The sequence below is a fragment of the Pongo abelii genome, chromosome X (genome assembly GCF_028885655.2).
Source record: "Pongo abelii isolate AG06213 chromosome X, NHGRI_mPonAbe1-v2.0_pri, whole genome shotgun sequence".
Lineage (NCBI taxonomy): Eukaryota > Metazoa > Chordata > Mammalia > Primates > Hominidae > Pongo > Pongo abelii.
The window spans coordinates 148,407,518-148,431,213 of NC_072008.2; the positions used below are offsets into that span (position 1 = coordinate 148,407,518).

At 44.5% G+C, this 23,696-nt stretch overlaps 1 protein-coding gene and 1 pseudogene across 1 annotated transcript; both read right to left on the bottom strand.

The window, feature by feature from the left end:
- Nucleotides 1-254: 254 nt before the first annotated feature.
- Nucleotides 255-6,179, bottom strand: LOC100442935 (melanoma-associated antigen C1-like). The gene is made up of 4 exons (XM_054544246.2): nucleotides 6,095-6,179; nucleotides 5,260-5,357; nucleotides 4,998-5,104; nucleotides 255-4,664 (listed from the first exon to the last, which is right to left on the bottom strand). The coding sequence occupies exons 3-4, from the start codon at nucleotides 4,999-5,001 to the stop codon at nucleotides 799-801; spliced, it is 3,870 nt and encodes a 1,289-aa protein (XP_054400221.1). The 5' UTR covers nucleotides 5,002-5,104; nucleotides 5,260-5,357; nucleotides 6,095-6,179; the 3' UTR covers nucleotides 255-798.
- A 12,279-nt stretch (nucleotides 6,180-18,458) lies between these two features.
- Nucleotides 18,459-19,918, bottom strand: LOC103889119 (melanoma-associated antigen C2-like; annotated as a pseudogene).
- Between the last annotated feature and the right edge of the window lie 3,778 nt (nucleotides 19,919-23,696).

Sequence of the window (23,696 nt, forward strand, 5' to 3'; positions counted from 1 at the left end):
TGCAGTTGCCCAAAGCCCAAAACTGCCTTAGCTCAGGGCCTTTTTAATCAAAGGCTCCATCTGGAGTCTCACCTCCCCACTCCTTTTTAAACTTATTCTTTAGATTGTAGAGAAAATCTTACACATTCCTGATATGGCTTCTGGACGTACACTCTACCGTTTTAGGGTTAGGGATGAGTCTTGCTTTTAATAGTAACTTCACTACTAACAGTAATTTCTATGAGCAAATGCTGATATAATGTTCACCACATAAATGAGTCACTGATACTTTTATTTATTACAATTTACTTTCTGCTACTTTCTTACATAAGCCAAGCAAACCAGGTATGTATCTTTAGTTTTCAAGAACAACAGACTAAAGGACCTGAGGAAATGCAAATATTAACAATCCTTTACTTTGTTCCACTATTTAACTGCAGAGTTCCTTCACAGTTTCAAGAAAATTCCTACAGCAATACCACATTAACCTGTGACACATCACAAAATGAGGCAGAAGGTTTTCCCAACGTGGTGTGTTTGGGTGTGTTTTTGTTTTTACAAAATATCAAACTGTTACTCTTAAACCAGATAAACAGCAATACATGTGCGACTAGGATTCTGAAGTTATTTAAACCTGTTACTAACAGGAAAAACATTTGAAAAATACCCAAAAGTAAAACAGTTGAACCCCTTAACTACCCATATGGAACAGAAATGATGCAAATAGCACTGTGTTCTCTCCAGCCTCAACCGAGCCCTCCACCACGTAGAAACTCGACTGCCCTCTTCAAACTCAGAGGGAAGAATCTGCCCTAGACTTCACTCAGAAGAGAAGCTGGGGGACATGACGCTGGAGCTTGCACTTTCTGTGGCAGTCGAATCATCTGTGGTGTCAATTATGGCCTGGGCTCTCTTCTCTGCATCTTTCAAAGCATCCTTGTATGAGGATGGAAAGCTAACAGGGACAGTATTATTTAGCATGGCCAAAAACTCTACTACTTTCCTCTTAATGATTTCTGAATGAGCTCTTGGACCCCACAGGAATTCGTAACATGGAGGAGAAGTGTTGGGCACCTCCTGGTACTCTAGGTAATGTTCCTGCACCCAAACTTTAGTGAGGAGCTCCCTGGGCTCCCCAAAGACAAAGTGCTCCCTCCCAGCATACACCCCCATTCCATTCAGCACATACCAGATGACCTCCTCAGAGGCACAAGTGCCCTTCATGAAGATGATACTAAGAACAAAAATCAGGAGGGGGTTCTGGGGCATGCCCTGCTCATCACTCAGACTCCCCTCAGAGGTGAGGTCTAATGTGTTTACAAAGACATAGGAGTCGTCAGGGTCCACTTCTCTCAGGGAAATGCCAAAAAGAATCTCCATGTACTCACGGGCTTTCCTGAAGATCACAGGAAAGTAGCCCGTGTACCTGCTGATGACATTCGTCAGCATCTCTGCCTTTGTGACAGGCTGCTTCGCTTGATATTTGAGGGAAAGAAACTGCACCAACTCGTCCACCTTTTCATCCAGTGTGTGAGTGAACAAGGGCTCGCTCTCTATCAAGGACTCGCTCTCTGTCAAGGAATCACTCTCTAGCAAAGTGTCTGAGGTACTTGTATCTTCATCTACTGGGTTGCTGGACTGTTCACTGAATGGGCTCAATGAAGCAGAGGAGGAGAAGGAGCTCACAGGACTCTGGAGAGGAGATGGGGCAGGCCCCTCAGGAGGACTCTGAGGACTCTCATAGGAACTTTGGAGAAGACTTGCTAAAGTGTAGGAGAAGAAGGAGCTGACAGGTCTCTGGAGAGGAGACTGAGCAGGCCCCTCAGGAGGACTCTGAGGACTCTCAGGGAAACTCTGGGGAAGACTCAATGAAGTGGAGGAGGAGCAGATACTCACAGGACTCTGGAGAGAAGACTGGAAGTCCTCCCCCTCAGAAGGACTCTCAGGAAAGTAGTGAGGAGACAGGGAGTCCTCCCCCTCAGGAGGGCTCTGAGGAAAGTAGTGAGGAGACAGGGAGTCTTCCCCCTGAGGAGGGCTCTGAGGAATGTAGTGAGGAGACAGGGAGTCCTCCCCCTCAGGAGGGCTCTGAGGAAAGTAGTGAGGAGACAGGGAGTCTTCCCCCTGAGGAGGGCTCTGAGGAATGTAGTGAGGAGACAGGGAGTCCTCCCCCTCAGGAGGGCTCTGAGGAATGTAGTGAGGAGACAGGGAGTCCTCCCCCTCAGGAGGGTTCTGAGGAAAGTAGTGAGGAGACAGGGAGTCCTCCCCCTGAGGAGGGCTCTGAGGAAAGTAGTGAGGAGACAGGGAGTCCTCCCCCTCAGGAGGGCTCTGAGGAATGTAGTGAGGAGACAGGGAGTCTTCCCCCTGAGGAGGGCTCTGAGGAATGTAGTGAGGAGACAGGGAGTCCTCCCCCTCAGGAGGGCTCTGAGGAATGTAGTGAGGAGACAGGGAGTCCTCCCCCTCAGGAGGGTTCTGAGGAAAGTAGTGAGGAGACAGGGAGTCCTCCCCCTGAGGAGGGCTCTGAGGAAAGTAGTGAGGAGACAGGGAGTCCTCCCCCTGAGGAGGGCTCTGAGGAATGTAGTGAGGAGACAGGGAGTCTTCCCCCTGAGGAGGGCTCTGAGGAATGTAGTGAGGAGACAGGGAGTCCTCCCCCTCAGGAGGGCTCTGAGGAATGTAGTGAGGAGACAGGGCGTCCTCCCCCTCAGGAGGGTTCTGAGGAAAGTAGTGAGGAGACAGGGAGTCCTCCCCCTGAGGAGGGCTCTGAGGAAAGTAGTGAGGAGACAGGGAGTCCTCCCCCTGAGGAGGGCTCTGAGGAATGTAGTGAGGAGACAGGGAGTCTTCCCCCTGAGGAGGGCTCTGAGGAAAGTAGTGAGGAGGCAGGGAGTCCTCCCCCTCAGGAGGGCTCTGAGGAAAGTAGTGAGGAGACAGGGAGTCCTCCCACTCAGGAATACTCTGAGCGATCTGGAGAGGAGAATGGGTGTTCTCCCCCTCAGGAGGACTCTGAGGAATCTGGAGAGGAGACTGGGGAAAACCCTCAAAAGTACTCTGAGTTCTCTCAGGGGAACTCTGGAAAATACTCAATAAAGTGGAGGAGATGGAGGGGCTCACAGGAATCTGGAGAGGAGATGGGGGAAAACCCTCAAAAGTACTCTGAGTTCTCTCAGGGGAACTCTGGAAAAGACTCAATAAAGTGAAGGAGATGGAGGGGCTCACAGGAATCTGGAGAGGAGACTGGGGAAAACCCTCAAAAGTACTCTGAGTACTGTCAGGCGAACTCTGGAAAATACTCAATAAAGTGGAGGAGAAGGAGGCGCTCACAGGAATCTGGAGAGGAGACTCGGGAAAACCCTCAAAAGTACTCTGAGTACTCTCAGGAGAACTCTGGAAAATACTCAAAAAAGTGGAGGAGAAGGAGGGGCTCACAGGAATCTGGAGAGGAGACTGGGGAAAACCCTCAAAAGTACTCTGAGTTCTCTCAGGGGAACTCTGGAAAAGACTCAATAAAGTGGAGGAGATGGAGGGGCTCACAGGAATCTGGAGAGGAGACTGGGGAAAACCCTCAAAAGTACTCTGAGTTCTCTCAGGGGAACTGTGGAAAAGACTCAATAAAGTGGAGGAGAAGGAGGGGCTCACAGGAATCTGGAGAGGAGACTGGGGAAAACCCTCAAAAGTACTCTGAGTTCTCTCAGGGGAACTCTGGAAAATACTCAATAAAGTGGAGGAGATGGAGGGGCTCACAGGAATCTGGAGAGGAGACTGGGGAAAACCCTCAAAAGTACTCTGAGTTCTCTCAGGGGAACTGTGGAAAAGACTCAATAAAGTGGAGGAGAAGGAGGGGCTCACAGGAATCTGGAGAGGAGACTGGGGAAAACCCTCAAAAGTACTTTGAGTACTGTCAGGGGAACTCTGGAAAATACTCAATAAAGTGGAGGAGAAGGAGGGGCTCACGGGAATCTGGAGAGGAGACTGGGGAAAACCCTCAAAAGTACTCTGAGTTCTCTCAGGGGAACTGTGGAAAAGACTCAATAAAGTGGAGGAGATGGAGGGGCTCACAGGAATCTGGAGAGGAGACTGGGGAAAACCCTCAAAAGTACTTTGAGTACTATCAGGGGAACTCTGGAAAATACTCAATAAAGTGGAGGAGAAGGAGGCGCTCACAGGAATCTGGAGAGGAGACTGGGGAAAACCCTCAAAAGGACTTTGAGTACTCTCAGGGGAACTCTGGAAAATACTCAATAAATCGGAGGAGAAGAAGGAACTCGTGGGATTCTGGAGAGGAGACTGGGCATCCTCACCCTCAGGAGGGCTCTGAGAAATCTCCAGAGGAGACAGGGAGTCCTCCCCCTCAGAAGGACACTGAGGATTCTGGAGAGGAGACTGGGTGTCGTCGTTCTCAGAACTCTGGGGAATCTGGAGAGGAGACTGGGAGTCCTTCCCCTCAAGAGGTCTCTGGAGAGGATCCGGTGAGTCCTCCCCCTCAGTACGACTCTGAGGACTCTGGAGAGGAGACTGGGTGTCGTCGCCCTCAGGAGAACTCTGGGGAATCTGGAGAGGAGACTGGGAGTCCTTCCCCTCAGGAGGTCTCTGGAGAGGAGACTGGGAGTCCCCCACCTCAGGACGACTCTGAGGACTCTCAGCGGAACTCTGGAGAAGGCTCGGCATCCCAGCAGCAGGCATCTCCTTGTCCCCTGGAGAACGCAGAATCAGAGAAGAGGATGAGGATGAGAAAGAAGAACAGGAGGAGGAGGAGGGGAATAAAAAGTGGAAAGAGGAAGAGAAAATGGAGGAAGCTTCCTCCTCTTCCTCATCTAGGGGATCCTCTGCATCTACCAACTCCAGTATGAAAATTGCCTTCTGGAAGCCTTGCTCAAAGCTGGGGCATAGAAGGTTGAGAAAGAGAGGCATGATGAGTATTGTTCAGGAGCAGCAGGTAAATGTGTGTACATGAATGGGTTATGATGGGATCCCACAGGACTGAGGGAGAGAGGGACAGTGCCAGTGGCCTCAGCTGAGAAACTCACCCATGATGGCTCTGACAAAGGCCGGCTTACAGCTCTTCTTCTCTTAAGGTGGTGCTCTAGGGCCTCACAGGTCGCCTGTCTTCCTAGGGGGTTTGTCTCCTGGGAACCTGTAGGAGGACGTGAGAAAGCACCTCAGGGCACAGCTGGCAGGCAGAGCCTAAGGCACCAGGAATGACAGTGGGTGGCTACAGGCTGGGTGCTGCCAGGTCTGCCTCGTTTCTGGGGGTAGGGCCCTTGGTACACAGTCAGGCCGTGCACTCACCTTGACTCCTGGCACTGCCTGGGCCTCCTCTGCTGTGGTGCTTTTAGGGTGTATGTGTCCCTCACACCCAGGTCTTCAACTCCTGCTTCCTGGAGCACCTGCAAGAGGAAGGGAGGGAGCCCCTCCAGCTAAGACGGCAGCTGGGGCTGGCCAGACTCCCAGACTCCCACAATTCTGAGGTTCGTGGCCCCCTCAGAATTCAATTAGCATTGTCACATTTTCTCAGACAGGGCCAGGCCCCCACCACTCTGCTGGCCTAAGGAAAAACCTCAGGCAAATTCCACATCCCTGAGAGCAGTGGGAGGTAATGAGGTGGCAGCCACCTCCCAGCACTCTACCACGGGGGCGGTCCCTGTGGCCTCATGTCTGTTCTGACACACATGTGACCCCTCAGTCCTCACTCTTGTTCCCAGCAGGGCCTGGGAATCTTCCCTCTGCCAACTGGAGGCAGCTCCCTGTGCTGACTCCCCATGGGACCCCCAGAACAAGGCCTCCCCCTTCCCCTCCCCTACACCCCTCACCCAGCAATGAGAGGGCGGCCGCTCAGCCTCAGCCGCCTGGTGAGCTCTATGGGGGCTGATTTGAGGAGCAGGGTGGGAATCTCCGGGAATCTGTCCTCTGAGGTGGGGGTTCCCCTGGTCCTCCTCAATGCCTTCCTATTTATCCTCTAGAGGGCCAGCATCTCCTCCCTTCTTCTGCCGTGAGGACCCGTCCCTCAGCCCTCGGCTACCATCTTCGTTTCCGCAACCTACAAGTGCCACCGCAGGGATAGGGCAGGCCAGGACCGCTTCTCTCTGTGGTGGGGGGTCCCTCACTTCTCCCTCGGGGCCCTCACCTTGAAGACTGGATAAGTCTAAGTCTCTTCCGTCTGCTGACCTGAAACGACCCTTGTCACAAAACGCCTCAGGTCCTTCAGACTCCCAAGATGGCCGCCGGGAAAGCACATCCGGCAAAGCACATCCGGGAACCCTGCCAGGGTTGATCAGGGCTGACAGCTTGGATAGCGTGGGGCGGGGCCTCCTCTCAGAGGCAGAAGCCCCGCCCCCCCGCCCCCCCCCCACCCCGCCCCACTTGTCAGCCTCCTTTCCATCCCTTCCTTCCCACCGCCAGGATGTGCTCCAAACCTTTCTGCTCACTCCCTAAGCCCTGCTGACCTCTTCCCTCCCACCTCCCCAGTCCTTGACACTCACACTCCACCTTTTTCCAGGGCTGATAGCAGGGAGTGGCAGGGTGCAGCCTGCGCCTACCCCCGTGTTCGGAGGTCACTGTCCTTCCATAGAGTTCTCTTCTTGTTGAGTGGCCAGCCCTGGGGCTACTCCCTCTGTTTAACTGAAGCTGCCCTCCTCAGAAAAAATCTCCCCTCTGGCTGACTCCCAAAATGGAAGTCAGAAACTTGTAAATCTGGGGACCCTGATGGGCTCCTCCAGAGCTGGCAGCAAGCACAGGAACAGGACGGGGGGCGCTACCAGTCATGGGTGTTCCCTTCCTGCCTTCCTGAGAGGCTGTGCCTGGACTCCTGAAATTGCCTAGGCTCCCTGCCTCTCTGCATCTGAGTCTTTCACCTCCGAATAAGCCCCTCCCATCCTTGAGACCTGCAAGGTGCAAGAGAGGTAGAATCACATCCATCCACAGTGGGGTATGGCCTCCCAGACTCCAGGTAGGGCTCCACTGCCCTCCGTCTGAAATGGCATGGGTGGGACCCTCAGTCTTCCTCAACCTGTTATTCCTGACACGGCCTCCACTCCCTCGCTCTTCTCTCCAGGGACTGTTTTTCAGATCAAGGTTGCCATTTCCATGAACCCTCCAAGAGGGACTGAAGCACGCTAGCATCTCTCCCTAATGGCCCTGCCCAAGGCCTCCTAGGAGTGAAAACGGGCTGGTTTTTGGGGGTCCTCCTGTGTCCGTGGTGGGGTAGCTCACCAGTCCGTCCTCTGTATCAGCCTGGGGATGCCTAGAAGGCCCCCCTCCTGATCTTCCGCTCTCATGATCTGAAGTGAGACTCACCTAAGCACAGCCTTCTCCTCTTTCTACACCCTAAGATATCAGGGGACAGCACTGTGGGTCAACATGCCCCTGGGCCTCCCAGGGATGGGAGCTGGTTTCTGTTGGTCCTCTTCTTTGTGGGCAGGAGGTTTCTGCAGTTTTCCCTCAGAGGCCTCATCTGACTACTGGCTGGTCCTGGGTCTTCCTATCCTTCCCGAGATGACAGTATGACACAGGGAAAAAAATAATGTGATTTTACCCTGAAGAAAACTGACAAACACTAGGTCACCATGGTGATCAAAGTAACATCATCAGTGACAAATTGTGTTGGTACTATGTGCCATCTGTATGACGTGATAAGAATGGCACTTCACTTCTCTGTTCATCTTCCGAGAAAACATAACCTACATCAAATCATAAAAAAAAAATCATGTAATTCCCAATCAAAGGCTATTTTACAAAATACCTGACCATACACCTCCAAACTGTCAATGTTTTCAAAATCAAGAGAAGTCTCAGTGAACTGGCACAGCCAAAGGGCATTTAAAGAGACATGATGAATAAATGTAATGGAGTATCCTCAAGGTATCATAGGACAGAAAATAGATTTTCATGACAAGGAAATAAATGTGAATAAAGTATGTTTGTTAATAAACAAAGGATGTTTGCGTATCAATGTTGGTTCATTAGTTTTAGGAAACCTTACCAACTTAAGATGTTAGTAACAGAAGGAATAGAGTATGGGGCATATAAGAATGTTCTTAAACATTGTCACAATTTTCTTTTAAATTCAAAATTATTCTAAAATAAAGTTTATCAAATATGAAAAAATGTTACCAAACTAGATAAAAGATATATATGCAAAACCTATAGCAGATATGCCTTTTAAATATTTTAATTATTGAAACTAGAAGTTTGAACTTGGGACTTCACCTAGAGTTTCTGCTACAAGTATTTCTATTACTCTTTATACTAGAGGTAGTAGCAAATGTTGTAATGCAAAGAGGAATAAATGAAAGGAATGAGGATTGGCCAGTTGGAAACCAAACTTTTGTGATGAATGGATGATTCGACTGAGCATGAAAAGAATCTAAAAGAACTAAAGATAATTTACTCAATATATACTAGTATATGAGTTTTCTAGTATAATGTAAGAATTCAATAGAATATCAACTTTGTTTTCTGTCAGGGAAAGAGTAGGAAAATAAAAGTAAAGAATACATAATTTTTAAACTCTCATACTAAAATATCAAGTATCTAAGAAAAATACTTAACCAAAAATAGTAACTTTACAGACTAAAATATTAAAATGTTGTTGAGACATATTAATGAAGGCTCACATAAATATAAAATAAAAAATTCATAGGCATGAAGATTAAATATTTTAAATATGTTAGTTCTTCCAAAAAAAAAAAATCAAAATATAGATTAATTGCAATCCCAAATCAAAAGAAGCAAATGGTTTTGGACACGTGTGAGTCGCCTGATCCTAAATATAAAGACATGTGAATGGTCAAGCATAGTCAATACAGTCTTGAAAAAGAGTAATTAGTCTACCCAGTAGTAAGAATTACAAAGAAGCTAATGTAATGAAGAGTTTGAGATTTGGGTGCAGGGGTTGGTCGATAGACCAATGAAACTGAATGGACAGTCCTGAAAAACAAAAGCAACTAAACCTGTGCAAATGTGTTCTTAACTGATTAAAAAAAAAAAACATTCACAGCTTCAGAGCATGGAACAGTCTTGTTGAAACAGATGTCAGTGGAAGAGCTGAGTATGCATATGAAAACCCTAATTTAAGTGGAACCCTTCTGCACACCATACACAAAACTCTTACTAGGAGATTCAAAGCCTACTTTAACAATACTGTACTACAAAAAAAAAAAAAAAAAAAAAAAAAAAACTTCAAATATGCACGGACATATATAGAATAATAAATAAGCCTTTGTTTAGATTATTTTTAGGGAGTCGGTAGTAAAAATAGATTAGAGCATCAGTAAGGATAGAGGTGAAAGGACTGAAAGAGGCTGGGGACGTTGGTCATGTCAATAACAGAAGGAAGCAAGATAATTAAATCAAAGCGGAAGGGAGGAAATGGCAGAACTTTCTGCCCCCTTATCTCAGCCTATAGAAGGCCTTGCTACTTTCATGAGCCTTTTGCTTTCTCAGAGTAGGACTTAGAACTCAACAATGGCTAGAGGAAAGCTACCTGGGACAATGATGGATTTATTTCCCTTCCTATTAGACCAGTCCTTCTGCTGACCTCTGGAACTCTGGGGATCTAAGAAATATAACATAAGCAGTACTATTCCAGAAAGTCATGAACAGGGGATGTTGTGTTGATGACAGAAACCTGACCAGGTCCACAAACACTTTATCGACTTAGAGTCAGCGCCAGGTTGCCCAAATGTGATTGGAGTAGAGGCCTATCACCCTCTCCATATGGATTGGAGATCCACATGAAAGGAATTTCAGCTGCTCTTACTTCTGACAGGACCCTCAGAAGGATTCAGGAGCCCTGAGATTCCAAAAGAGGTTGACGTGTGGCTTTGCCAGAGATTTCACTGAGGGTTGGGGTTCTGTCCATCCGCTATGGCCAGGATCAACTCAGCCGTTCATGAGCTGACTTCGTTCTTCAGCTCTGGCTCAGTGTCCCAGGGGCAGTGGGCCTCTGCTCATAGCCAGGATTGGTGGATCAAACCTCAACACTCAAGGTGGAAACCCACAGACAAGGAAGCTCTTCTCCCAGACATGGAGGTAGCTGGTGGGTAAATTGCAGCTCTGGCCCCCATGTCCTTGGGAATTATCCTCGTGGAGTTGTTCTTCTGAGGTCCCAAGAAGGTAGCACTTCTTACGGAAGGTGAAAAGAAAATGGGAACCTATCCTTTTACCTCCTGTTTATTGGGAGGAATTCTTCCGTCCAGAAGAGAGAGGGACTAATGATCTTGGGATTGAATCAGTGGGTCAGTGTCAGAGAGCTTTTAAAAGGAGTGAACACAACCCTTCTCCGAACATGCCCCAAATGACTCATCTTCAGTTCCTTTTCCTCACTTTAGTTTTAGCCTTCAGTGAACATGCGGCCTCTGCCAGTGAAGGTTTACCATAGTTGCCATGAATGTAGATTTGTTGATCACAGGGTTGGGGGAGGGGAGGGCATTCCCAGATATTAAGGAAGAAGTAACATTTATGTGTGTATCAGAGAGGTTATAAAACATACATGAATTCTAACAATAAACTGTAAGAACTAAATCTTGGCTTAATTTCATTTTTGGTAATAACAAAGGTGGCAAGATTTTGTGTGTGTGTGCTGGATGCCTCCATTTCTTTATCATAACCCCCATCCAATACAACAGCATCTTCTGTTCCCTCAACTACTAAAGTTCATTCCAACTCCATCTACTTAAGTCAACCTCCATTACTATGGCTTTGGGTGAATCTAACGTCATATCTCCCCTAGACGATGGCAACAGTTTCCTTATGGTTGCTTCCTTTATTGTTTTTCTTTATCCCTGTAAAATCCATTGTCTTTTCAGCAGGCCATTATTTTTTAAAAATTCCAAACCATGGTTAATTTTCTAAGATTACACACATCAGATTTAACTATTATGTAAAGTTAGATGCATTGTAACAAATGCATAGAGTCCTGTATCTACCACCCAAGTATCATACTGACCAGTTCCATCAGCCTAAAATTCCCCTGTGAAGTCAAGCTCTACACTCCTCCCAAGCCGCTAGAAGCTATGCTCTGTTTTTATTAATAGTTCCTAGAGTTGTGACTTTCCCAGAATGTCGTATGAATAGGTTCATACGATATTCTCTTCTAAAAGAGTTGGTGTATCATTTTTCATTTTAACCAGCAAGGAATGAGATTCCCTGTTGCCCCATATCCTCTCTTACATTTGGTATTTTAGGATTTTGGGATTTGAGTCATTCTAATAAGTGTGCAGTGGAATATTTTCTGGTTTTCATTTGCATTTCCCTAATGGCAGATGATGTTGATCATCTTTTCAAATGCCTGTTAGCATTTGGTATATTCTCTTTTGTGAAGTGTCTGTTCAAATACTTGGCATCTTTTTAAAACTAATAGATGTTTTTAGAGTATTCCTGATCAGAAAATTCAGAGAGCAAACTTAAGGAACACATAGTTCCCACATATCTCCACTCCCCCACCCCCTGTGTACGCCCACACACACACAAACACACACACACACAGAAACTCTCATTATTTACATTTTGTAATAATGTTGCACATTTGCTACAATTGCACACACACACACACACACAGCAGCTCCTATTATTTACATTTTGTCATAATGTTGCACATTTGATCAGATCGATTGACCTGTATTACTATATCATTAATTAAAGTCCACAGTTTACATCAAGACTCAGTTTTAGTGTTGCACATGCTGTTGGTTTTGGCAAATGTATAATGGTAAGTATTCACCCTTACAGTAACATACGAAATTGTTTCCTCATCCCAAATCTCCTGTGTGCTTCACCTATTCATCTATCCCCCTCCAACTCCTACACCCTCTGAGGCCCCAAAACCACAGAACTTTTCATTGTATCCACAGTTACCTGTTCCAGAATATGGTTGGAATCATCAATTATGCACCATTTTTATATTTTGTCTTTTCACTTAGCAATATGCTTTCAAGATTCCTCTATGTCTATACCACTCCACTAACAATGACTGAAAGTTCCTGCTGCTCCACCTACTTGTCAAAACTTGTTGTTTCAGTGCTATGGATTTCAGCCATTCTCGTGAGTATCTAGTGCTATACCTTGGTTGTTCAAATTTACAATTTCTTTCTTTCTTTCTCTTTTTTTTTTTTTTTTTTTTGAGATGGTGTCTCACTCTGTTGCCCAGGCTGGAGTGCAGTGGTGCGATCTCAGCTCACTGCCACCCCCGCCTCCTGGGTTCAAGTGATTCTCCTGCCTCAGCCTCCCGAGTAGCTGGGACCACAGGCATGTGCCACCACGCCCAGCTAATTTTTTGTATTTTTAGTAGAGACGGGGTTTCATCATGTTAGCCAGGATGGTCTCGATCTCCTGACCTCATGATCCACCCACCTCGGCCTCCCAAAGTGCCGGGATTACAGGTGCAAGCTACCGCGCCCAGCCTTAATTTGCAATTTCTTAATGACATGTAATGTTAAAAATCTTCTCTTATGCTTACTTGTCATTCATATATATTCTCTGGTGAGGTGCCTGTTCAGATTTTTTTTTTTTTGCCCATTTTAAATCAGACTTTTTGTTTTAACAGTTGGATCTTAAGAGTTTAGTGTATATTTTAATGTGTGTCTTTTGTCAGATACTGGTTTCACAGATCTTTCATCCCTGTCTCTGACTTGTTTTTCATTCCCTTTGCGATGTGTTTGGCAGAATAGAATTTGTTAATGTTAATGAAATTCAATGTATCTCTTTTTTCATAGATGGTTGGTACTTTTGGTGTTGCATCTAAAATAGTTAGGTGACCAAACCCAAGGTCACCTAAAGATTGCACTCATAAGTTTGACCAAAATTCAAAAGATTGATAAAGTATGTGTGTGAAAATATAAGGTATTCATATACATTTATTTTGGGGAAAATTAAGTGCTGACGCACTTTGGGAAATAAGTCAGCAACATGTTAAAAATAGAAAATATTCATGCTCTGTTTATTTTGACTCAGTTTCCACATTCATATGACTTTCGTATAAGAAATGACATGAATTTGCCCAAGAATTTATGTTCAAAGTTGTTGATTGTAGTTCTATTAATTACAGCCACAAAGGAGAAATGAATACATGTTCATCAGGAGAAGATTTGTTCAATTTGTTATTTCACAGAAATAAATTAGAATTCTAGGGAGTTATTACAAAAGTAACATAAATCTATATGTGTTTTCATGGAAAGCTTCTGCATCCATTGTAATAAGCAAGGATTTTGGTTTGTTAGGACGCCCTAGCACACTACTACAAGCTGGGTGATATAAACAGAAATTTACTGTCTCACCATTTTGGATTCTGACCGTCCAAGAGCAAGGTATATGCAAGGTTGGTTCCTTCTGAGGCTATGAAGAAACAATGTTTTCCAGGTCTCTTTCCTTGCTTTGTAGATGGCTGTCTTCACCCCATGTCTGTTCACATTTTCATATCTCTATACGTATCTTTGTGTCCAAATTTCCCCCTTTTATAAGGACTTCAGCCATATCAGATTAAGGCCCATATTAATAACCTCTTGTTAACTTGACTGCCTCTAAAATGATTCTGTGTCCAAATAATGCCACATTTTGAGGTTAACATAGGATTTTGGGGAGGAGGCAGATAAACTTAGAATAGTGGTAAAGGCAAGTGGCAGATCTATATATGCATCATATCCCATGTATAGATGTATATGTGTGTGTGTGTGTATATATATATATATATATATATGCACATCTATGTGTATAAAAGCCTGAAATCAGCTTTTAATTTTTACAAACCACATCGTTAATTGCGGTAACTTCTGAGTAGTTGGCTGAATTTTAGAGAAACTTTGTAAAGGGGAAAATTGTGATTGATATGAATTTTTAGAAGTGTTTGCAACAAGAACCCATGCACTATTTTCCTTTAAGTAAAATATTGATGTAAGCCTAAGAACAGAAAGAGGAGCAGTGCCGAAGTCAGATAAAGTAACAGCAAGCTGATGAAACAGAAAAATATTCCTGAAATGTAAATGGCTTTACACAACAAGGTTATTTTTATGCACATCAATTCTGATTCGAGTTGGTGGGGTGTTATGGGCTGAATTGTGCCCGTCCCCCAAATTCATATATCCAAGGTCTTAAACCCTAGTACTGCAGAATGTCACTGTATTTGGAGATAGAACTTTTGAAGAGGCAATTAAGGTACAATAAGGTCATATGTGTAGGAGCTTATTCAATATAACTAATGTCTTTATAAGAAGTGGAAATTAGGACACAGACACACATACCAAGTACCAACCATGTGAGAATTCAGTCAGAAGGCAGAGCCATTCACAAGCCATAGACCAAAGCCACAGGATACATCAAATCAGCCAATATCTTGATCTTGGATTTTCTGCCTCCGGAAATGTTAGACAATAAATTTCTGTTGTTTAAGCCACCCAGTCTGTGGCATTTTATTATGGGATAATAAACAAATACACGATGAGTCTCGGCTCTCGCGTGATCCAGGAATCGAAGCTGCTTTCAGCTTTGAGCTCCACATCACAACATATGGTAACAGCTGAAGTGAAAAGAAAGCATGGGATTGTTTCACTGGCTTCTCCCTAACTGCAAATATGCCACCCAGGAAAGAGAGGTAGACAAGATAGAAATGGGCACTTGTAGTCTTTCCCATAAACCATTACATTGCTCAATTATAAGCAACTATGAACATTTATGACAATAAGTCCCTTAATTTCTTGGAATAGTTTCTGGGAAGGCAAACATTGCCGTGAAATCTCCCAACTATTTTCAGATCCTATCAGGAAACTGCGATTTCAAATACAGTATTACATCTAGTTTTAAGACAGTTATTAACTCTTGGCAGGGAGGGCTCCACCTTTTTTCCTCAATAGCAGTTTTCTGCACTGTCATTTTTTTGGGGGTGGAGTGGGGAGACAGTGTCATTCTTATCGCCCAGGCTGGAGTGCAGTGGCGCCATTTTGGTTCACTGCAACCTCTGCCTCCCAGGTTCAAGTGATGCTCCTGTCTCAGCCTCCCGAGTAGCTGGGATTACACGTGCCCGCCACCACGCCTGGCTAATTTTTTTGTATTTTTAGTAGAGACAGGGTTTCACCGTGTTAGCCAGGATGATCTCGATCTCCTGACCTCAGGAGATGCAACCCGCCTCGGCCTCCCAAAGTGCTTGGATTATAGGCGTGAGCCACCATGCCCGGCCTGCACTGTGGTTTTAATAACCTATAAAATCTCTTTAGGCTGAGAATTTTCTCATTCTTTTGATGTATGTCAAATATCTTACCCTGTGAACCTCTGCTACCTTCCAATGACTGACCATTCCTACAGTTGTACAGGTGCGTGTGACACACTGCAAACCAGGATTTCCCTATGGTGCAGCTACACAGACAAGAGACAGGGGAAGGATAGTTCACTACTCCTTTCTTTTTACATCAGAGCTTGCATGTCCGCCAAGGAACCCTTGTTCACATCATGGGTGGACTTCAGAATTTTGTGGTAGTTTTATTTTTAAGAAATTTGGCTTCTTGTAGTTGTTTATTTACAAAATGATTTCTATAGTCTCTTCTCATCTACAGAGTTTATGGGGAAGCTTTGATTTTGGATCACGTATGAAAATTCATTCATCTGTGTATGTGTTCAGTGGCCTGTTTTGAATAATACATCTTTTTAAAATCCTACTCCTAATATCAAATATCAGGATGATTCCATCCCTAAAACCAGTATATTGTGTGGCAAATAAGATTCTACTAACGAGCTTATTTGGAAATGCTTTGAGAGTGTGTTGAAGATGCGCATGAAACGTATTGAAACATCACTGTCCAAAATGCACATTTACATTAAAGAGCTGTTGTTATCACAGAGGATCCAGGGTGAGGGATGGAACACTCAGGGAATGTCTGCAGAGAGTAGGGATGGCCTATGGCAGGGGAAGGGCAGGTGACTCCAGGCTACAGCCTTGGGAGCAGGCCACAGCCTTCACAAGAAGAAGCCTTAGTGACAAGCTGATCAGCAGGCCGGGTTCCAGAATTAGACAAGGGAGCACGCAGAGAAGGTCCAAAGGAGGGTCCTGTAATGTGAGAAAGAGCTGGGACTGAACACAACTGCTGACACCTGGATAGAGTCAGCTCTCAAGAAACCTAGGCCTCACCACAGGAGGACTTCAAGTAAAGAAAGGCCACAACAAGTCCTGAATTGTATTTCATTCTCAGTGTCACCTTCCTTCTTTAGGCTTAACCTAATATCTTCACCACAGGGTCATCTTTAGGTCACTTCAAAGATATTGAGAAGTGTGAAGAGAAATGACATACCAGGCAGAAGGCCTCCCTCAGGCTGGGGGGCAGTGGGAACAGTGTGGGCCTAGATGAATTCATACTAGGGATCAAGTACCAGCCCCGTCACATTCTAGCCATGTGATCCTGGGGAAATTATCAAGCACTATAAGCCTCAGGTTCTCCATGTGTAAAATGGGTTGGATAAGTCCTGTCTTGTAGAATTTCCAGAAGATATGGAAGGTGAATAAAGCATGTGGCACAGTGTTTGACATGCACTGGAATTTAATAAATGGCAGTTGCTATCAAATATGATTATAACCCCAAAGGCTACCACTACCTTTTTTGAAAACTTCAGCTCTTCTTTTTATTATGCAAAAATCTGGGAAAATATGTAGCTGAATACATCACGGAATAAGAACTCAACCAATAATTCAGCTTCACAAATACTACTCAGTACATTGTCTTTCTCAAAGTATATATTGTATAATTTGTGTAAGGCCAGATGTCTGCTGCTGGAATGCAACTTTGAGTCAAGGACAAACTCCTTTTCACCATCCCCATTGCTCGTCCATCCAAACCACTAGTTTTAGTTATGCCTCACTAAAAATCTAGCACTTGCTTAGAGTTGCCCACATTACACTCAAAATAACCTAACTAAAATTCCTGTCAATGGAATGGGCTTGGGCTCTCCCAGGCCTGGCAAATGAGTGCCAGCCTAGAGGCTTCTGAGCACCACATCAAGGAATCATCACCACATTTCTCAGGAAAACTTGCAGATGATGAGTATCAGTCACCTAGTCCTTGCACTGTGTTCAAGCTCACCAGTTAGAGAGCCACAGGACACCTTCCATTACTTCCCCATGTGGAGACTCCTCTCCGCTTCATCCTCCACCCAGAGGGAACTACACAAGTAGTTTTCCATTCCAGGCTTTTCTCTCACCTTCTGAGTGTCTGGGCCCTGCCACCACCCAGCTTCATGACAATCAGCCCCCACAGAATCACCTGCAGTTTCCTGAAGCCCCAAACTGCCTTAGCTCAGGGCCTTTTTACTTGAAGGCCCCATCTAAAGTCTCACATCCCCACTGTTGAAACTCATTCTTTAGATCATAGAGAATATCTTACCCTTCCTGATATGGCTTCTGAACCTGGACTTTACCGTGTTATGGGTAGGAATAAACCTTTTTTTGATAGTATCCCCACTAAGAACAGTGCTTTCCGCAAGCAAATGCTGAAATAACGTTCAGCAAGTAGAGGAGTCAGTGGTGCTTTTATTTATTAGAGATTTAAATTCGGCCGGGTGCCGTGGCTCACGCCTGTAATCCCAGCACTTTGGGAGGCCGAGACGGGCAGATCACGAGGTCAGGAGATCGAGACCATCCTGGCTAACACGGTGAAACCCCGTCTCTATTAAAAATACAAAAAAAATTAGCCAGGCGTGTTGGCGGGCGCCTGTAGTCCCAGCTACTCTGGAGGCTACTCTGGAGGCTGAGGCAGGAGAATGGTGTGAACCTGGGAGGCGGAGCTTGCAGTGGGCCGAGATCGCGCCACTGCACTCCAGCCTGGGCGACAGAGCCAGACTCCATCTCAAAAAAAAAAAAAAAAAAAAAATTAAATTCTGCTACTTTCTTGAATAAGCCAAACAAACCCAGATATATAGCTTTAATTGTCAAGAACAACACAATAAGGAGGATGAGGAATGTCAAAAATTAACAATCCTTTATTTTGTTCCATGATTTAAATACCGAGTTCTTTCACATTTCAAAGAAAATTCCAATCCAATCCCAACACCACATTCTACTGTTCTAGATCATAAGACAGAAAGTTTCCATTTTTTTCCTTACAAACCATGAAATCCTTACTCTTAAACCAGAAAAACAGCAGTACATGTGTGACGATTTTCATGAACTAAGATTCTGAAGTGAATTAAGCCAACCTAAAGGGGAAGCATTTGAAAAATACTGCCTCCCCGCCCACACACACAAAATGTTAAATTCTAAGTCACTCATATGAAACAGGAACACAAAGAACACTGTGGTCCCTCCAGCTCCACTCTCGCCCTCCCCTGCCTAGAACCTTGACTGCCTTCTTCAAACACAGAGGGGGAATCTGCCTCAGACTTGACTCAGGACAGAAGTTGGTGGACATGATAGTGGGCTTGTATGGGCCATGGCAGTAGCCTCATCTGTGGTGTCAATTACGGCCTGGGCTCTGCCTTCCACATCTTTCAAACCATCCATGTACCAGGATGGAAAGGAACTAGCAATGGTACTGTCTAGCTTGCCTAAACACTCTAGGACTTTCGTCTTGCTGATTTCTGAATGGGCTCTTAGACCTCACAATAATTCATAATGTGGAGGAGCGTTGTAGGGCACCTCCTGGTACTCCAGGTACTTTCTCTGCACCCAATCTATAGTGAGGAGCTCCCTGGGCTTCCCATAAATGAAGGCCTCCCTCCCAGGATACACCCGTATCGAATTCAGCACTTCCCAAATGAACTTCTCAGAGGTGCAGCTGCCCTTTATGAAGACCACACTCAGAATAAGAATTAGGAGGTGGTTCTTGGACATTCCCTGGCCATCACTCAGCCTCCCCGGGTCGCAGAGTTCTACTGTGTTTTCAAAGACATAGGAGTGGTTGTTGGTGTCCATCTCAGTCAGGGCAATGCCAAACATTAGTTCCATGAACTCATGAGCTTTCCCAAAGATAGGAAAGCAGTCCTTATACTTCTTGATGACAGTCATCAGCATCTCAGCCTTTGTGACAGGCTCCTTTATTTGATATTTGAGAAGAAGAAACTGCACCAACTCAGGCACCTTTTCATCCAGTGCATATGTGAGCAAGGATTCACTGTCTGACAAGGCATGCCATATAGCTGCATCCTCCACTTTTTGCCTGCTGGACTCCTCATCCAATGGGCCTCACAAAGATGAGAAAGAGCAGGAGCTCAGAGGTCTCTGGGGAGGATCACGAAGAGGAATCCTTGGAGCACTCTGGGGAAGAATTGGAAACCTAGCAGCAGGCATGTCCTCGTCCTCTGGAGCATCCAGAATCAGAGTAGAGAATGAGGAGGAGGAGGAGGAGGAAGAGCAGGAGGGGAATAAAAAGTGGAAAGAGGGAGAGGAAATGGAGGAGGCTTCCTCCTCCTCCTCTTCTGTGGAATCCTGTGCATCTATGAAGATCTGTATCAGAATTGGGGTCTGGAAGTCTTGCTCAAAGTTGAGGCGGGGAAGTCTTGGGAAGAGAGGCGTGACGACTCTTGTTCAGAAGTAGCATCCTTTGAGCAGGGATGGGGAGGATGGGATCCCAGAGGCATGAGGGAGGGAGGGACAGTATGAGTGGCCTCAGCTGAGAAACTCACCCATGATGGCTCTGACAAAGGCCAACTTACAGCTTTTCTTCTCTTAAGGTGGTGCTCTAGGGCCTCACAGGTGTCCGTCTTCATAAGGGGTTTGTTCCCTAGGAACCTGTGGGAGGATGTGAGAGAGCACCTTGGGGCACAGATGGCAGGCAGAGCCCCAGACTCGGAAACTGGGAGTAGGTGGGTAGTGCCGGGTGCTTCGTGGTGGGAGGTCACTGTCCTTCCACAGAGTTCTCTTCTCGTTGAATGGCCAGCCCTGGGGTTCCTCCCTCTGCTTAACTGAAGCTGCCATCCTCTGAGAAATCTTCCCCTCTGGCTGACTCCTAAAATGGAAGTCAGAAAGTTGTACATCTGGCATCCCTGATGTCCTCCAGAGCTGGCCGCAGGCACAGGGACAGGGGAGGGGCCCTACCATCCATGGGCATTCCCTTCCAACCTTCCTAGGGGCTGCGCCTAGACTCCTGAAACTGCCTGGGCTGCCTGCCTCTGGCCATCTGAGTCTTTCACCTCTGAATAAGCCCCTCCCATCCCTGAGACCTGCAAGGTGGAAGAGAGGGAGAATCGCATCCATTCACAGTGGGATTGGGCCTCCCAGGGCCTGTACTCCCTCCCTCTTCTGTCCAGACAGCAACCTTTCTTCTAAAATCCATTCCAAATCCTTCCACTTTACTGCTGTGTGTGAAGTTAATGTCAGCTCTCACCTAGCCTATGTCAAAGGCTTCCTTATTGTTGCTTCTTTTCTTATTCTTGTCCCAGAAAAACCCATCATCTGTTCAGCAGCCCGGGATCCTTTTAAAAATCCAATTCGTGATTTTTTTTTTTTAGTATACACACATCAGATTTAACTATGATGTGAAGTTATATGTGTTTTGGCAAATGCATTGAGTCCTACATCTACCTCCCAAGTATCATACTGACCAGTTCCATCACCCTCAAAGTCCCATGTGCATCCGGTTTGAGGTCAGTCACTACATTTATCCACAGCTCCTAGTAACTATGCGCTCTTTTCAGTTCACATTGTTTTAACCTTCACAATTTGTCATATGAATAAGTCCATAAAATATGAGTTTAAAAGTGTGGCTGTATCATTTTTCATCACAACAAGCAAGGAGTGAGAATTCCCGTTGTTCCATATCCTCTCCTACATTTGGCATTTTAGATTGTCAGATTGCAGTCATTCAAATAAGTGTGCATTCCAATTTTTTTTGTTTTTTTGTTTGCATCTCCCTAATGACAAATGACGTTATATGTCTCTTTGCAATGGGTGTATCCTCTTGGGTAAAATGTCTGTTCAAATCATTTGCATCTTTTAAAAAATGAATAGACTTCATTTTTACAGGATTGTTAATCCAAAAATACAAAGAGAAAACCTCCTCAAAAGTACAGAGAATTCCTACGTATCTACACCATCCTCCTGCCCTGCCCCATGTGCGTGCATGCGTGCGCGCACACACACATGCACGCAGTGTCTCCTATTATTTACATTTTGTATTATTATGGCATGTTTGTTACAGTTGATTTGACATCCACTGATGCCTCATTATTAAGTAAAGTCCACAGTTTACATCAGGACTCACTCAACATTGGGGATGCTATACGTTTTGATACGTGTGTAATGGCAAGTATTCATGATTCCAGTATCATACAGAATTGTTTCACCATCCTAAATATCCTGTGTAACCCCACCTATTTATCAATCCCCCATGTCCCACCCCCAACCTATCAGCCCATGGAAACTACTGATATTTTTAGTGTATTCATAGTTGCCCATTCAACAATATTGTATGACTGGAATCATACATTACGTCGCCTTTTTAGCTATTCTTCTTTCACTTAGCAATATGCATTCACGATTCCTGCAGGTCTGTCTCACTAACAGTGCCTGAAAGTTCCTGTTGCTCAACAGGCATGTCAACATTTGATGTTTCAGTGTTTGGGAATTCAGCCATTCTCCTGGGTGTAGAGTGCTATCTCCTAGGTGCTTTAATTTGCAATTCTCTAATGCCATATGACATTGAACAGTTTTCTTATACATGCTTATTTTCCATTCTTATATAGTTATTCTTTGGTGGGGTGCCTGTTCAGATTATTTTTGCCCATTTTAAATTGGGTTTCTGTTTTCTTATGATTGGGTTTTCAGAGTTTTGTGCATATTAAAATACATATCTTTTATCAGATATATGTATCACAGAATACTTATCCCTTTCTCTTGCTTGTCTTTTCATTATCTTAGCAGTATCTTTTCACAGTGGAAGTATTTAATTTTATTAGAGTCCATTTTTTCTCTTTATCTTAGATTGCTGGTATTTTTAGTGTTTCATCTGAAAAAATTCCTCATCACACCCAAGGTCACCTAGTGTTTGCACCCATAAGTTTGACCAACATTTAAAATTGTGATAAAATGCTTGTAAAAATGGATGATTTCCCCGTGGACAAATGTATGAGGAAATTAACTGGTGAAACATTTTGGGAAAAAGCCCTCAACATTATAAAAAATACAAAATATTCATACTCTGTTCACACTCACTCAGTTTCCACATTAATATGCATTCCTTATAAGTAATTATATGCATTTATCCCAGAATTTGTGCTTAAATATGCTGATTGTATTTACTATAGCCACAAAAGAGAAACACATGTGTGTTCATGAGGAGGAGATTTGTTCAGTGTGTTAACGCAAGAAATAAATCGGAATTCTAAGGAGTAGCTCCAAAAGTAAGATAGATGTATATGTGCTGTGAGGCAAAGATTTTGGATCCATTTGAATAAGTGAGTATATTGGTTTGTTAGGCCTGCCATAGCAAAGTACCTCAACCTGGATGACATAAACAGCAGAGATTTATTGTCTCATAGTTTTGGAGTCTGATAGTCAAAGAGCAAGGCGTTCGCAAGGTTGGTTCCTGCTGAGGGCTGTGAGGGAAGGATGTTTTTCGGGCCTCTCTCCTTGCCTTGTAGATGCCTCTGAAATAATCCTCTCTCCAAATAATGCCACATTTTAATATAAACGGAATTTAACCTATGATACTGCAAAGGTAACTCACATATCTATATGTATATCATTACCCATGTATAGTTATATTTATAGATGTGTGTGTGTTTCTGTGTGTGTGTTTCTGTATTACCACATCTATCTGTGTGTGTGTTTCTGTATTACCACATCTGTGTGTGTGTTTCTGTATTACCACATCTATCATTTAAAATCTTGAAATCAGCTTCTAAAATTTACACACCACATTGTTAATTGTGGGAACTTCTGAGTAAGAGCTGAATCTCGGAGAAACTTTACAAAGGGAAGAAATGTGGTTTCTGTGTATGTTTAGAATTTTTTGCAACAATAATATATGCAGTATTTATTTGTGAGAAAAGCATTAAAGTAAGCCTAAGAAAAGGAAGAGTAGCAGTGTAGTAGTCAGATAAAGTAACAGTAAGCTGATGAAATGAAAAAATTTCCTGAAATTTACATGGCTTAACACGTTTAAATTCCGATTTTAGTTGACAGCGTGTTATGGGCTGAGTTCCACCTCTCCCTCCAAAGGCATATATCCAAGTCTTAACCCCCAGTACCTCAGAATGTCACTGTATTTGGAGACAGAGCCTTTGAAGAGGTACTTAAGTTAAAATGAGGTCTTATTATTAGGGTCTTATTCAATATTACCGGTAGGTGTCCTCATAAGAAGAGGAGATTAGGATACAGACACACAGACCAAGGGACAACCATGGAAAAATTCAGTGAGAAACTGGCCATCTGCAAGTCAAGGAGAGGCCACAGAAGAAATCAACCGGCAAAAATCTTGTTCTTGGATTTTTAGCCTCCAGAAATGTGAGAAAATACATGAGTATTGTTTAAGTCACCCAGTCTGTGGTATGTTGTTATGGTATAATAAACTAATACACAGTGAGTCTTGGCTCTCACATTACCCAGGTATCCTAGCTGCTTTCAACTTGTAGCTTTACATCATAACAGATGTTAACTGCTGAAAAGAAACAAAAGCATTGGAATGATACACTGGCTTCTGTCTAATTGCAAATGAACCAACCAGGAAGACAAGTTAGACAAGAAGGAGATTGGCAATTGTAATGTCTCACATAAGCCATTATGGTGCGCAATTAAAAGCACCTATTATAATTTATGACAG